We start from the raw sequence: 16,786 nt of genomic DNA, 5'->3' as shown, positions 1-16,786 counted from the left end.
TGATCTGTGGTGGCTCTTGGATCCCTGTGTATCCTCGGGGCTCCAGGAGCACACGCACCCCTGGGCGGGTGCCTCCAACCCCACAGCTCTTCATCCCAACACTCCCCGGCAGGTGCTTCTGAGATGGTATTGGGGGCGTTTCTGTGTTTTACTGAACATTATATTTCAGGGACAGGCCACAGAAATAGGAGAATGCCCATATTTAATTGCCTAATGCCTCCAGCAATACTTTACTCCCCCAAAAGTACTTTTGCTTTAAAACAAAATAGAAATGTCATATGTTTTTTGCCTTTTTATTTGGTCAAATCAATAGTGACTATCACTGAACCAAAACATGGCTAAGTAAATCAAAACTACTTTCTTCTGGAAGTTTATTTTGGATAAAATAATTGAAGACAAATTACAATGAGACACTGTACAGTAAGAGTAGAAAATAATTTAGGAGGGTATTTTAAGCACAGGATTCCGACACATTCATAAACGTGTTTGCTCCCAAACTCTTACAAAAGAAAATAAGGTTTTCTCCATCAAAACAACCCAGTTACACCAGTAAATCTTACCAGTTCTGAAAATCTAAAGTGACTGATACTCCATTAAATGTAGAAACATTGTCTACTCAAAATATTTGTAATATTATGCAGTGACAAAAATTTCCCACATCTATATAGGGTTAACCATAGTTTTCAGCAAAGCAACAAGTGCTTTACTTATTTTGTCTTTTTCAGTTTATACAGAACTCCAATTTCATGAAACCACACTGTGCCAAGCCAGGAAGTAAACAGCAACAGTCTAGCCAAGGCACAAACGGATACTATCTCCTGTCCTTTTTGCCAGCTTTCCTCTTCCCAGAGAGCAAGTGCTTAGGCTTCATATCAAACACGTGTCTGTCTGCCTCCCCTTTCTTCCCCAACCGATTCATCTTCTTCTGGGCATTCTTCATCATAGTCTTGGCTTTCTTCACCATCTAAAAGGAGGAGAAAAAATGAAATATGTTCATGACTTGAAACCAATTTACCATTCTGAATTTGAACTACTGGGTAACAGTCTGTTTTAATGACTCAAGTCTGTTCAGCGAAGAGACCCTGTGACATCTCTTTTTCTCTTAAGCCCAGCACAGTATCTGCAGGAACTCAATGAATGTTTTTGTATAAAGACTGGATGAAAATCATACCTAGGACAAGCTTTACACCCAGGACTAGCTACATTTTAGACCTAGAAGGTCAGAACACATCTGTTTTAACTCCTTCTTACACAAGCTAAGGACTCAGGCCCGTGAACCTGTTTTGCTCAGGTCTGATTGACAAGTGGTAATGCCAATATTAACAGCCAGGTTTCAAGATGGCAGCAGCACAGAGGAGTGAAGCTCAGGCTTCTGTGAAGGAGACTGCAGTTTACACACAGACTTTCTCCTGCATCTCCACTGCCGCAATGTTGAAACTAAAAGTTGTTGTGTTTAATAAAAGGACATTTCACCAAGAGAGACTGTGTACATCTAAAGTGTCTTTGCCAAAAGACATTACAAATAAACTAAATGTGACTCAAGCTCTCCACCCGGGGGGACAATCCTGCAACCTAAGGATGAGCAGGATCACCCGCCAATCGACCCAGGCGTTCCCTCTGGCTGTTCCTCCCACGGGGGGCTTGCTGGGACTTGAGGCCTCCTGGTGCTCAGCAGTGGCCACTTCCTGGCCCTCTTCAGACAGCGGGGCCTGAGCCCAGACTGCTGGTGCTGTCAGACCATGCTCTGGCCACCCTCTGCAAAAGGAAAGTGCCACGGAGGGGTCCGTCCAGGGCAGCTGTCCAGGGGTGTCCACTTGTACCCTGGCCCATGCTCTCCTCTAAAGGATGCCACAGAACAAGGGCAGGCAGTGCACACAACCCCTGCCACAGCTCCTGCAAATGGCAACTGCTGGTGTTCGCCCTGAACCCTGTGCAATAAACAACAGAGGCTGTCATTTTATTACATTACACAACACAGAGACTGACCTTGCCATCCCTAAGACCAGAAACGTCACGTGGAGTTCGAGAGCAGCTCCGACTCCGGGCCACAGAGGACGGGGGAGCAGAGTCTTCCCGCTTTCTTTTCCTAGTGACGCTCCGGGATCTTCTTGCCTGGACTGCATAGTGGGCCTGCAAAGCAGGGAAAGCAACGCTCAGCTCTCAGGACCCCAGCCCGCTCCCGGGCTCAGCAACAGGCATGAGGTCACTCCAGCAAAAGGGGAGGAGAGGAGTGTTTGAACCATTACCACATGGGCTAAAGATCTTGAAAATACATATTTTCATATTAGTGACACCATTTCAAGTTCACATTAGTAACAATTTCACATAAGTTGGTCAAATATTCTTATTTGCTTAACAGAAGCTGCTTTATGTAAGAAAGCTGATTTTAACTCCACTTACAGAAACTTAGAACTCTCATTTAAAAGTGTATTCGAGTATAGCATCACAATTTATATTTCAGACATAAAAAATGCTCTCTCCCTCATCGTCCCGTTGTGGGGGTTACTGATACGAACACACAGGGACAACCGTCAGACAAAAACCATCAGAAACTGCAGACTGCACATCTAGAGGACAGGGTCTGCAGCCACACCTGGGCACCTCACGGCGCAGCCTGGTGCTGCTGTGGACACACCCTGGATACGCACAGAGCTGCCTCCTGCTGGCTGTGGAGCCTTTTTTTTTTTTGAGATAGTCTTGCTCTGTCGCCCAGGCTGGAGTACAGCCTCAACCCACCACTTCAACCCAGACCCAGGGTCAGGGAATCCTCAACCCAGCCCCAGGGCCAGAAAATCTCAAAAGACGAAAACCGGAAGCTCTCATTTCTTTTTGCTGTAATTTCCCACGGCTTTCCAAAACCCTGGTTTGTTTTCTTCCTTTCCTTCCCTTTTTCCTTCCTTCTCTTCTTTTCTCTTCTCTTTTTCTGAGATGGAGTCTCACTCTGTCACCCAGGCTGGAGTACAGTGGCGTGATCTTGGCTCACTGAAACCTCTGCTTTCCAGGTTCAAGTGATTCTCCTGCCTCAGCCTCCTGAGTAGCCGGGATTACCGGCATGCGCCACCACGCCCGACTAATTTTTTGTACTTTTTTTCAGTACAGACTGGGTTTCACCATGTTGGCTAGGCTGGTCTCGAACCCCTGACCTCATGATCTTCCAGCGTGCCTTGGCCTCCCAAAGTGCCTGGATTACAGGCGTGAGCCACCGCATCAGGCCGGTTTTCTTTACTAAAAAGGTGTATCCAGCCACATAAACACATGAACCGCCGCCACACTCACGTCGTCTTTATTGTCCATGTCAACACCAAGACTGCGCATCTCCTTCTCCAAAACCGTCCTCTGAACCTGAGAAGGAAAAAAGGAAATATTTGCTTTAAATTAGTTTGATGAAATGCTGAAAAAAACTTCAAGACAATATATATGTATATATATTTTGCAACAATTATACTTATTTTAGAAGTTGCAATTGTTACTGGGCCTCGCTTTCATGTTTTTGGATAGCTCAATTAAATCCCACGGATTTAATTTAAACTAACATTTACGGAGCAATTGCCGTGGGAAGCATCAGAGTATCCTCTACGTCTGTCTGCTCTTCACCACCACACGGGGGAGAGAGTATCCTCTACGTCTGTCTGCTCTTCACCACCACACGGGGGAGAGAGTATCCTCTACGTCTGTCTGCTCTTCACCACCACATGGGGGAGAGTGACCGTCTCCATCGGAGGTGAGACACTAAAGCTGAGGTTAGCAAGGCGGCCTAAGACAAAGGCAGTGCGCCAACCTCTCTCCTCTCAGAGATGGCTGAGCCCCACCTGGAGAAGTAAAAAAAAAGTCCAAGTCTGCCATAACCAGTCACTTGCCACCATATGAAAACTGTGTGTTCAAACAGGAAGACCCACTGAGAGGCATCCTGAATGTCAAGTGACTTCTCTGGTGACATGTTAACCGCCCTGCATGTGGGCTTTCCTTTCCCCCCATCCCACCCTGCCACAGAGCCAATAAATTGCCTTTTGTAGACTGGGTCAGGTTTCTGTAAATTGCTAAAGAGTCCACATTTAATGCAGAAATTAAACAACAAGAAAACCAGCCGGGCGTGGTGGCTCATGCCTGTAATCGCAGCACTTTCAGAGGCCAAGACAGGCAGATCACTTGAGGTCAGGAGTTTGAGACCAGCCTGGCCAACATGGTGAAACCCATCTCTACTAAAAATACAAAAGTCAGCCGGGCGTAGTGGCAGGTGCCTGTAATCCCAGCTACTCAGAAGGCTGAGGCAGGAGAATTGCTTGAACCTGGGAGGTGGAGGCTGCAGTGAGCAGAGATTGCGCCATTGCACTCCAGCCTGGGCGACAGAGCAAGACTCCATCTCCACCCCCGCAAAAAAGAGAGAGAGAAAAGAACAGGAGAATGTTAACTGATAGCCTTAAACGTCTGTGAATCTTAAGTTACAGTTTTAATCTGTACAACTGCAAAATGACTGGATCTAGAATAGCGCCAAACTCGAAGCTGAATGTCACCAAGAAAGGACACAGTAAAGAATACGAAAGATCAGGACGTGAGCAATCTTGCAAATCCATAAACCAATAAAACAAGAATGTGCAATCTTATGGCCATAAATGGGTGGAAAGTTGTTATTTAGCAATGATCACACAGGAATCCAATCTGCAAACACTAGATCACACCTCTTTGGAAAGACACAAACTTGCCTTCTTAGCCGTTCGCGGCATCCTGGGTCCCTGCGTGTTCTTTTCTCTGGACTCCAGAATTTTCAACTTCTTCTTCTCTCTAATCTGATTTGCCAGCTGTCGGATTTCCAGCATCTCCTCATCTTCACTCTCAGATTCACTGTCATACTCTCCTGCGGCTGTTCTCAGCTCTTCTTCTTTTTCTAATTCTTCCAGTTTCTTTAAAAATAGAGTTGTAATTAAGCAAAATTAACAGTGAGAAAACCCCTAAGTCAGTGAGTGTGGCAGTGTGTATATATGAGCTATGTTTCCCCGCCTCGAAAGACAGAGTGATTGCCCTGGTCCGGTCCCACCTGGGCCCTGCCTACGTGCCATTTACCTCACAGGGAGGGTTCTGTGAAGAAAATGGAGACCACGTGAACGCCAGCTGCCAGCAAGTCAGTAACCGCTGTGCACCGTTTCCCTTTTTTAGAACAATTAAATTCCAAGGCTAAAAATGTGCAGAGACTGCCTCCTTCACTTCCAATGCTCCCAGCAGACACACAAAAGGAACTCAGTCCTGAGAAACTGAATTCGTGCCACATCCCATGTATCCGTTCTAATGTCACCCCAAATACAACCTCACTGGACACAAATAAGACAAAAATGAAAACTAAAATACATACATGTTTATCACACCCTAATGAAGCAACCCGGTCAGGAGCCCAACAGGCAGATGTGCCTGCGTGAGACTCTGGCCAGGAGTGCAGAGGGTGAGGCTGGGGGGCCAGGCCTCATGGAAGCAGATGGCACGGGCACAGCTGTGTCGGAGGAGGGGAGTCTCAAGGCTTCTCACGGCCGGCAGTGCGGACTGCAGAGGGGAAGAGGCTGGGAAGGCAGGCGGCCACTGCAGGGACAGTGAGGGCATGGGCTGGACGGGGGCCCCAGCACTGGCGAGAGCAGATGCCCTGAGGCCAAATCCTCCAGCACCAATGAAATTGAGATGCTGCCCCCAGAATCTCCTATCCCAGAATCTGCTATGGAGGCACGGGGAGCACAGAGACCACGAGACTGAAAATGTGAACTCAATTATGGAGGGTCTGTGGGAACCAAGGAGTGGAAACGGGACATGCAGAGGGCAAGTATTATATAAAGCATGTTTCACACAGCTCAACTGAGAAGGCAGGATAACAACTAATGGAGGACACAGTTTAAGTATATTTTTGTTTTTTAAAAAGATGAGTAAAACTTGTGGACATTTATATGCTAAGAAAAAGCATGTAGGGAGGGGATTGAGGCAGGAAAAAGATGTGACAGAGGAGAGCTCCCAAGGAAGAGGGCCCAGCAGAGCAGAGCCCATCCCGGGCCTGGCACCCTGCCAGTCTCGGGGTGGGGAAGAGATGCAGGGGGCAGAGTCAGGATGGAGGGGACAGGCCCAGCTGAGCAGAAGCTGTGCCGCTATCTTCCAGCAGTAATATTATGACCAAAAGGAAAACAATCCACAATTTAAAAAGTGAGACAAACCTTCATGATGGCTGGATCAATATAATCAGCTATATTATGGCCTTCCCAGATTTCTGGTATCTTATCATGTTTTTCAGATGAATTCATTAAATCCCAGTACTCTAAAGTTAAAAAAACGGTGGTTACATTTACAGCAGTTTTTAATATCTTCAAGTACTACATGCATAAAATGAGTTGTGACTGACGGCAAGTCAGCGACTCCACCGCAGAAGAGAGCACGACGTGCAATTCCACGTGCAGCAGCACCAACAGCATCAGCCTCACTCAACACCCACACGCGGAGAAAGCTACAAAAACCACCCCACCATCCCAAAACAACAGGAAACAACTCCCACATCAGCCTCACTCAACACCCACACGCGGAGAAAGCTACAAAAACCACCCTACCGTCCCAAAACAACAGGAAACAACAGAAGAACTCCCACTGAGTGCTATCAGTATGCAACTTTTTTTTCTGAGACAGAGTCTCGCTCTGTCATCCAGGCTGGAGGGCAGTGGTGCAATTTCTGCTCGCTACAGCCTCGACCTCCCAGGGTCAAGTGATCCTCCCATCTCAGCCTCCCATGTAGCTGGGACTACAGGCACATGTCACCACACTCGGCTAATCTTTGTTATTTTTTGTAGAGATAGGGTTCTGCCATGTTGCCTAGGTTAGTCTCAAACTCCTGGGCACAAGCAATCCACAGTGTTGTGATTACAAGCGTGAGCCACCACACCTGGCCCTCAGGATGCAACTTTTAATCTTGAAATTGACAAACAGACTGAAACACTTTTACTCATTAAAGTCTTTCCCCCCTTTTCTGAAATACTTCCCGTTCAACTGGCATTTTATAATAATGATCACACTCTGGCCCTTACTCTGAAGATCCAAAATATAATCATCTCCCATTTCCAGCTCAAGATCTCGTTCCTGCAACGGAAAGAGAAATTATCATCAGCTTCATTTTGCCTTTCAGATCCAGAAATGCTCTGCCCCTTGTCACTTGAAACAATCTTTTCTCCAGTCCTCTCAGTATCAGTGGCGTTCACCTTCCATTTCTGGTAGGAAGGCTGTTTCTTATTTCAGTGTCTGTGGGGCCTGCCTTTGGATTCTGGTAGGAAGGCTGTTTCTGGCTGTCTGTGGACTGTCTATCCTACTCATGCATTTTATTCATGGCCATCTTCCCTCAAGTCAAAGAGCTCCATGAGAGGGGCTTCTGCAGGGGGACTCACTGCTGTGTCCGCAGCCTGATGGGGCCGGTGCCTGGGCACCCGCGGCTCCTGTTCAATGGCCCAGGCCCCTGCGACACATACACACAGCCTGCCTCCCCCAATAAGAACACCAGGCAAGAGCTCCGGCAGCATACCCTCTTCTTCTTGGGCTCCTCAATTTCCATCCTCTTCCTGCGAGCCACCACTCCGTCAGGGATGAAAGGGGGCCTCTCCTGAGAAAATACCATAAAAAATATTTATATGAAATGCCTGCTGAATGAGAAACTTACAAAGCCGAAAAAGTAGAAACAAATTCCCTATGTGTAAGGGGTACAGAAAACCACACCCAGACCAATTAAAACCAACAGATTATTTTAGGGGAAAGGAGAGAGTTTCAGGGTCACTTTGCGCAGAGACCAGGAGGACTCCACACAGTGATTCCAACGTTTATCCAGGAAAAACAGAAATCACGAGTATAGTGAAAAATAACGGAAGAAGAAAGTGGTAAGAAATAACACTGGATCAACAAATGAAAGAAATTTAGAGATAAACTCAAGTGCATATAAGAATTCAATGGAAAGATAAAATTTCCAATACTCAGGTCAGAAATGCCGACCACTTGGAACGGAGTGCAACCTCCACCCTCACAACAGAACTAACTCAAGACATGGTGAAGACTATCCAAAAAAGCTAATTTTTAATGCAAGTATAAAAGATAAATTTTTTTTTTTTGGACACAGAGTTTCACTCTTGTCTCCCAGGCTGGAGTGCAATGGAGTGATCTTGGCTCACTGCAACCTCCGCCTCCCAGGTTCAAGCAATTCTCCTGCCTCAGCCTCCTGACTAGCTAGAATTACAGGTGCACGCCTGACTAATTTTTGTATTTTTAGCAGAGATGGGGTTTCACCATGATGGCCAGGCTGGTCTTGAACTCTTGAGCTCAGGTGATCCACCCGCCTCGGTCTCCCAGAGTGCTGGGATTACAGACGTACGCCACTGCACCCAGCAAGAAAATATACTTTTAAAATGACTTTGGAATGAATGGTAAGCCTTTCTATGTACAATGCAAACCCAAAGAGCCAGAAATAAAATCTTAATATATTTTACTAGTTTAAAAATGTACAGCACATTTGAGGTTAAAAAGGCAAGTGACAAAAAGAGAAAAAAAAATTTACAGTGTATCTAACAAGAATCCAACCTTTGTAATATAAACATAACCAATCAGTGAGAAAAACATAAACAGCCTAAAGAACTCTGAAAAGGCCAATAAGCAGACAGACAAGCTCAACCGCACCCATCATTACAGAAACACACAACAATAAAACCATCTTTACACCACAAGACTGACAGAGTGAGCGCCCGACCATGTCAAGGACACAAGGAAAGACAGAGGGAAGGACACAGCCTCCGGTGTCAGTGGAGCACACACCAGCAAGGCGTCTGTGGGACAGGAATGCTGTCAACACCACACTGTGAAGTGCAGACACATTTGCAGTAAAACATGAAGACACGGCGTAACGACGTGTGCCCATCCACAATGGACAAAACAATGAAAATTTATTTTGTTTTACTTTTTTATTAGAGACAGGGTCCCATTACGTTGCCCAGGCTGGTCTCGAACTCCTGGGCTTCAGTGATCCTCCCACCTTGGCCTCCCGAAGTGCTGGGATTACAGGCGTGAGCCACCTCCCCGGCCAAAAAATGAAAAATTAAAGAATGAAACAGATTTCCATCTGTATTTAAAGAACTTTTTAAAAATTAATCTTCTATATCAGAAACATTTCTGGAAGGATAAACAACGACCGTGTCATGCAGTGAGAAACGGGTGCCATGTGGCGCTTTGCACTTCCTTCACCTTCTTGATCCTTCACTGCACGCAAGAAGGTGAAACTGAGGCCCACCCACGATATCCACCTGCGAGTGTGTGAAGCTGGATCTGAGGCTCCCGGAAAAGGCACATGGACAGCACCTGCTGACAACACAGTGAGCCCATGGCTGTCTCAGGAGCCGTCTTACCTTATCGTCCCTCCTGGTTGGGACAGCCAGGTGCAGTCTATTCAGCACCTCATTCACTTTATTTCCCTTCATTTTGGTTTCTACTCGATGAGCCAAAAGCCTATCGCAAGCCTAGTAACGTAAAAAAGAAGGCACAGTCACAAACACATCCTCCAGCAGCCTCCGGCTGTAGGTTCCAGGAGAAGCCACAGATCAGAGCCACTGAGACTTTTCCCTCAAGGTAACTAACATGTAGGGGCCACACCCTCTGAGGCCCAGGTGGAAGCAGCCCTGAGGGAAGGTGCATCTCCAGTGCCTGGGCCTCCTCACTCCCACCACAGTGACCCTGTGCACAGATGCAGGGTGCCCTCCAACTGCCCTTCACAAACTGGAGGCAATGTTGCCCCCCTCAGGACTCTAAACCGAGCAACAAATCCCTGGGTGTGACCACGGCATCAGGAGCACCTTCTTTTTAAATTCCTGAGTGCGACCACGGCATCAGGAGTGCCTTCTTTTTTTGAGACAGAGTCTCGCTCTTGTTGCCCAGGCTGGAGTGCAGTGGTGCAATCTCAGCTCACCGCAACCTCTGCCTCCCAGGTTCAAGCGATTCTCCTGCCTCAGCCTCCCGAGTAGCTGGGATTACAGGCATGCGCCACCATGCCCGGCTAATTTTGTATTTTTAGGAGAGACGGGGTTTCGCCATGCTGGCCAGGCTGGTCTTGAACTCCCGACCTCAGGTGATCCGCCCGCCTCGGCCTCCCAAAGTGCTGGGATTACAGGCATGAGCCACCGTGCCCGGCCAGGAGTGTCCTTTACTTTGAGATAAAAACAACATGAAGTAGAAAGTAATGAGGATGGCACCTGAAATCCAGCAGCAGACTGCCTCCTGCAAAAGCTGTTCGGCTTTTCAGACTTTTCTCCCTTCTACTTCTGAACTGGTTCCATAAAAATAATTTTCACTGTACTTGCTACCGAAATATTAGAAGGCCAGAGACAACAGCTGCTTTAGGGTAAAGTTGTTTGGGGTGACAACAGCAAAGCATCCCCTCAAACCCCACTGTCCACCAGGGGCAGGAAAAGTGGGTCTTAGAGGGGTCTCTCTTCACACCTCGCTCTCGCACGCCACCGGCCTCGCTACTGCGAGGGCTCCAAGTGTTAATAATGTCTAGAAAGAAAACTATTTTCTCCCCATGACTGACTTGAATCAAACAAGAGATAGTAAAAAGACTGATACCTGACGTAAGGCAGCACTGACCTCTGTTTTAACTTGAATAACACCTTCTTCAGTCAGGGTGCTGGTCTCTATTACAGGGAATCCTTCAGTCTGCAAATCTGTAAATATTTTCTGGGAATACAAAGAAAAAATGAGAGATATATTATTTATTTCCAGTTCCCTATGGAAAAACCGTACAGTTATGCAAATGGAGGTTGCAAATGTGAACTGTTCAACATCTGTGGCTGTTTCAAAGTCTTAAAAAACAGACATATCCTAAAAAGTTATTTTCTTCATATTCTTCTATGATCAAGAAAATACAAATGACATCAACAAGATGGCCGACTAGTAGCCCCTCACATCTGTCCCTTACAACAAAGGCAATCAAAATAACGACCAACTACGTGTTAATAACTGAGGGGGAGCTCCAGAGGGCATCACAGGAGTGACAGCCACCCTGGTGAGCAGAAAAATGATGAAATACAGCCCAAAGAAAACACTGGGGGCCAGGCACGGTGGCTCAAGCCTGTAATCCCAGCCTTTGGGAGGCCGAGGCAGGCGGATCATGAGGTCAGGAGATAGACACCATCCTGGCTAACACGGTGAAATCCCGTCTCTACTAAAAATACAAAAAATTAGCCAGGCGTGGTGGTGGGCGCCTGTAGTCCCAGCTACTCGGGAGGCTGAGGCAGGAGAATGGCGTGAACCTGAGAGGCCGAGCTTGCATTGAGCCGAGATAGAGCCACTGCACTCCAGCCTGGACGACAGAGTGAGACTCCATCTTAAAACAAACAAACAAACCAAACAAACAAAAAAAATGCTGGGCCGCCAGCAATCCCCCCACAGCTGGGATGCAACGGGTCCCAGGAGGAGGTTCTCCCTACGGCTAGGGGTAAGCAACAGGATGGCAGCAGCTCCCACCACCACTCTGGACACCCACAGCCCTCACCACTGGAGTCCCCTGGCATCCTCGCAGCTGAGCTCCCAGAAGGAGCTGACACTGGGCCCCGTCTGTTGGGCCCATGGGGCGGCTATACTCTGTCATCTTGGGACTGGAACTACGGCTGCAGTATGTCTTGCTCAGGGGAAAGTGGCCACAACTCCCCTTCATCCCTGAGGCTAAACTGCCTCCAAACTACCCAAACCTGGTGGCCCAACATCCCCAAGCCAGCTGCGAGCAGCTGCTACACCCTTCCCAGCAGGGCTTGGTGGAGGCGGAGCCCCTCTCCCGGCCCTTGCCCCAGCACCCAACGGTACCCTGCCTCCTGGTAAATAGCACTGTGGCCTCTCCGGGCACTCTTGTCTCCCTGCTGCCTGAGCTGAAGCAGTGCGCTGCCTCCTGAGAAATGCCCAGAATGGTCACATATCCCAGCACCTACACTGAAGAGATACCTTGTATCCCAGGGAAACAGTGCGTGGGCCACCCAGAAGAGTCACAACCCTCAGGCCCAAGCTGATCAGCCATGCACCATGGGGAGGAGCTGACATTGTACTCCACATCCCAGGGAAACAGGGCAGGGGCTGAGCCGAGGCACCTGCCCCACCACGCAAACAGCTCCAGCACCTGCTCCCTGGAGCTGGAGTAACCCTACAGTCTGAGCTGCGGAGTCACCACTCTTTCCAGGAAACGGAGTCACTGCTGTCCTCCTCCCTGTCCTCCAGAGCCCAAATGACAGCTGGACTGGTCCATTCTGGGGTCCTTGCTGCCACCTCACTCAGCATCAGAGTCTGGGATACTGCTGGGCCCCACCATCCCAGGGTCCAGAGTTACCACTACACAGTGCCTCATCCCCTCAAGCTAACACTAAGCCCTCCCTACTGGCTCAGGTTTCTGAAGTGCAGCTCTACCTTGCTTCCCAGGCTCAAACCTCCAGAGTACTTCTTCCTTGGAGTCAGGCCAGGACTGTGCCCTGACCCCATGGGTGGAGTCACAGCTATAACCTGGCCCTGTGGGCCTAAGCTGCTAGGGGTGCTTCAGGATCACAGATCCACCACAGAGAGCAACCTGTACCCCAAGGCCAGGTACCATGATAGGTACACAAGACCCTAAGGCTAGGACCCCAGTCCCACAGCTACTCTTGAGTACCTGTAGCTGGAACCCAGCACCACGGCAGCTGCTTGTGGACCATCTCAGACCTGACACCCAGAAAGATCCCTTCAGGTAAGTCCCCTATTGTGGGAAAAACAAGAATAGCAGTACTCCGGGGCCGGGCGCGGTGGCTCAAGCCTGTAATCCCAGCACTTTGGGAGGCCGAGACGGGCGAATCACGAGGTCAGGAGATCGAGACCATCCTGGCTAACACGGTGAAACCCTGACTCTACTTAAAATACAAAAAACTAGCCGGGCGACGAGGTGGGCGCCTGTAGTCCCAGCTACTCGGGAGGCTGAGGCAGAAGAATGGCGTAAACCCGGGAGGTGGAGCTTGCAGTGAGCTGAGATCCGGCCACTGCACTCCAGCCTGGGTGGCAGACCAAGACTCCGTCTCAAAAAAAAAAAAAAAAAAAAAAAAAAGAATAGCAGGACTCCAAAAGCCCTTGACACCAAGGACATTAAAAACGTACACCACTACTGGCACAAACTTCCAGAGCTGAGGCCACTAAGCCACCCAGTTATTGCCAACATTTCATGGAGGTGAGGAAGCTGCAGAGAAACAATATCACTGCTCCTATCCAGAAAGTCACGGTTCCCTTCCCAAATGGCACATTAAAACCCAAGTGAGGTGAAAGTCTTTCTCCATGAAAGCCAATCTAGAAGAAAGTATAAAAGAGGTCATTGTTCTACCAGATGCAGAGACATCAATGAAGGGACACAAGAAACATGAAAAAGCAAGGAAATAAGAAATCATGAAAGGAATATTAACTCTCTAGGAACAGACTCTAATGAAAAGGAAATCATGAGTTGCCAGAAAGAGAATTCAAAATAATTTTTTTGAAGGAAACTCAATGAGAAACAAGAAAATACAGATAGACAATTCAATAAAATCAAGAAAACAATTTCATGATATGAACAAGAAATTAAATTGAGACAGAAATTATAAAAAAGAGCCAAACAGAAATCCTATAGCTGAAGAATTCAATGGATGAGAGAATATAATAGACAGTTTTAACAGCAAACGGGATGAAGCAGAAGAAAAATCTCTGTCATTTAAAACTACCTAGTCAGAGAAAAAAAAAGCAGTAAGAATGAGAAAGAATGAGGGAAGCTTACAAGATTTACAGGACAACATTAAGAGAATACACATTGGTATTATGAGAGTTCAAGAAGGAGAAGGGAAAAGGCTTAATAACCTATGTAATGAGATAGCTGAAAACTTTCCAAGACTGAGGAGACATACGGACATCTAAAACCAGGAAGTTCAAAGATTCCCAAATAGAGTCAGCCCAGAAAGGTCTTCCCCAAGGCACATTATAGTCAAACTGTCAAACGTCAAATACAAAGGAAATTCTAAAAACAGCTAGAGAAAAGCTTCAAGTCACATATAAGAAAATCCTGGCCGGGCGCGGTGGCTCAAGCCTGTAATCCCAGCACTTTGGGAGGCCGAGACGGGCGGATCACGAGGTCAGGAGATCGAGACCATCCTGGCTAACATGGTGAAACCCCGTCTCTACTAAAATACAAAAAACTAGCCGGGCGAGGTGGCAGGCGCCTGTAGTCCCAGCTACTCGGGAGGCTGAGGCAGGAGAATGGTGTAAACCCGGGAGGCGGAGCTTGCAGTGAGCTGAGATCTGGCCACTACACTCCAGCCTGGGGACAGAGCCAGACTCCGTCTCAAAAAAAAAAAAAGAAAATCCCCATTAGACTAACAGCGGATTTCCTTGCAGAAACTTTGCATGCCAGGAGAGAATGGGATGATATATATTCAAAGTGTTGGGAAAAAAAAAAAAGAAGACTGCCAGCCAACTACACTACATCCAGTAAAGCTATCCTTCAGAAATAAGGGAGAAATAAATTCTTTCTGAGAAAAGCAAAAACTGAGAGAATTCATCACTAGTAGACCAGCCTTACAAGAAATACTTAAGAAAGTCCTACATCTGAAAGTGAAGACAATAATCACTATCATGAAAACATGAAAAAGTATCCAAGAAATTCACTTAACCTGTAAAGACACACATAGACTGAAAATGAAGAGATGCAAAAAGATATTCTATACAGATGGAAACCAAAAGCAACTAGGAGTAGCTACACTTCTATCAGATAAAGCAGATTTTAAGTCAAAACAGTAAAAGAGACAAGAAGATCATTGTATAATAATGAATGGGCCAATAATACTTGGGGACATAAACATAAGGCTCTCAACATTAGACAGATCCTAGGCAAAAAAGAATCAACAAATATTGTATTGAAAGTACACCGTAGGCCACGCGCGGTGGCTCACGCCTGCAATCCCAACACTTTGGGAGGCCAAAGCAGGCAGATCACTTAAGGTCAGAAGTGCGAGACCAGCCTGGCCAACATGGTGAAATCCTGCCTGTACTAAAAATACAAGAAATTAGCTGGGTGTGGTGGTGGGCGCCTGTAATCCCAGCTACTTGGGAGGCCGAGGCAGGAGAATCACTTGAACCTGGGAGGCAGAGGCTGCTGCAGTGAGCCGAGATCGCGCCACTGCACTCCAGCCAGGGCGACATAGGAAGACTCCGTCTCAAAGAAAAAAAAAGTGCACTGTAGACCAAACATCTACAGAACACGTCATCCAACCGCTGCATGATACATATTCTTCTCCTCAGTCTATGGAACATTCTCCAGGATAGACCATATGTTAGGCCAAAAAACAAATCTCATCAATTTTTAAAAATTAAAATCATGTCACGTATCTTTTCAGACCACAATGGAATAAAACTAGAAATCAATACCCAGAGAAACTTTCAAAGCTGTAAAAAAAGAAACCCATGGGAATTATAAACATGTCCCAGAATGACCAATGCATCAATGAGGAAATTAAGGAAGAAATTAAGAAGGTGATGCTGACATGGCTGGTCCAGGACCACAATTTGAAAGCCAGTCTACCAATGCACGCTTCTAAAAGCATTAATCATGAAGGACGCCTATTAAAAAGGGTTGTAGGACCAGGCGCGGTGGCTCACACCTGTAATCCCAGCACTTTGGGAGGCCGAGGTGGGTGGATCATGAGGTCAGATCAAGACCATCCTGGCTAACACAGTGAAACCCTGTCTCTACTAAAAATACAAAAAATTAGCCCGGCGTGGTGGCGGGCACCTGTAGTCCCAGCTACTTGGGAGGCTGAGGCGGAGCTTGTAGTGAGCCAAGATCACGTCACAAGATCAGGCACCCCAGCCTGGGCGACACAGCCAGACTCCGTTTCAAAAAAACAAAAAACAAAAAAGCGTTGTAGGATTCAATTGGTTTGAAAAATTATGTCCAACAATACTGCCTGCCTCTTGGAGAAAGCTAGCAGGCACGTCTCACTCATAGATCCAGAAAGCCCCAAATTCCAAGATCCTCCTTCTCCTTCACTCAGTCATTCATTTCCAAACTCATTTAATCACAGAACCTGTTTTATGAATTAACACCTGTGAATACCCTTCTCCAACAGTTCTCTCCTAAGTAATCACATTTTCCAAAAGTCCAGCCCATCAAATACAGATACTTCTACACACTCAAGAACAAAGTAGGAATCCAGAAACCTATGTTTTAGTTTTAGTTTGCCAATAACTACGTTTTTATTATGTCATTTCACTAAACCACTGAGGATATTATCTCAACTATAAAATACAATTGTGGACCAGTATTGCTAAAATTCCTTCACCTAAACTTTGGTGGCCTGAGATGAGAATTCAGAATTGGTAAGAAATATTCAAAATATGAACATGATTTACCTGATCATCTTCAGAAAGTTCGGCTATTCTCTTCACATCACATTTGTTGGCTACAACTATGAGAGGCTAGGCAAGGAAGAAAAATTATGAAATCGTTATTCCCATGCTCAGGATATGAAGCAAAACACGAGTGACCACACACACCTTGTTGACGAAGAGAGGTCTGATGTTCTGGAAGAGCTCCAGCTGCTCCCTCAGGCCATGCCCACACTGCTCAGACAAATCCATCACGTACAGGACCGCAGCACGGAGGTGGGCCAGGGCAGTGATGGCCTGCATCTCGATGGTGTTCCTATCTTCCAGGGGGTGGTCCAGGATCCCAGGAGTGTCTACAACCTAACACAGCCAGACCTTGTCACTGAAAGCACGC

The 16,786-nt window shown here is 47.0% G+C and overlaps 1 protein-coding gene across 2 annotated transcripts in view; it reads right to left on the bottom strand.

Moving 5' to 3' along the window:
* Positions 1-354: 354 nt before the first annotated feature.
* GTPBP4 (GTP binding protein 4) overlaps positions 355-16,786 on the bottom strand; it is a 28,714-nt gene continuing 12,282 nt past the window's right edge. For both annotated transcript variants that reach the window (XM_017885807.1, XM_017885808.1), the window contains exons 7-17: positions 16,561-16,752; positions 16,417-16,482; positions 10,624-10,713; positions 9,390-9,500; positions 7,529-7,606; positions 7,041-7,092; positions 6,183-6,283; positions 4,701-4,898; positions 3,277-3,342; positions 1,987-2,130; positions 355-964 (exon numbers count right to left, since the gene is read on the bottom strand). In XM_017885807.1, coding sequence (XP_017741296.1) covers positions 812-964; positions 1,987-2,130; positions 3,277-3,342; positions 4,701-4,898; positions 6,183-6,283; positions 7,041-7,092; positions 7,529-7,606; positions 9,390-9,500; positions 10,624-10,713; positions 16,417-16,482; positions 16,561-16,752 — 1,251 coding nt within the window. In that variant the 3' untranslated portion in view covers positions 355-811. The remainder of the gene's footprint in view (positions 965-1,986; positions 2,131-3,276; positions 3,343-4,700; positions 4,899-6,182; positions 6,284-7,040; positions 7,093-7,528; positions 7,607-9,389; positions 9,501-10,623; positions 10,714-16,416; positions 16,483-16,560; positions 16,753-16,786) is intronic.

The sequence above is a fragment of the Rhinopithecus bieti genome, unplaced genomic scaffold (genome assembly GCF_001698545.2).
Source record: "Rhinopithecus bieti isolate Rb0 unplaced genomic scaffold, ASM169854v2 scaffold_15437, whole genome shotgun sequence".
NCBI lineage: Eukaryota > Metazoa > Chordata > Mammalia > Primates > Cercopithecidae > Rhinopithecus > Rhinopithecus bieti.
Note: the sequence above shows the minus strand (reverse complement) of the source record. Positions and strands in the feature narration are given on the sequence as shown.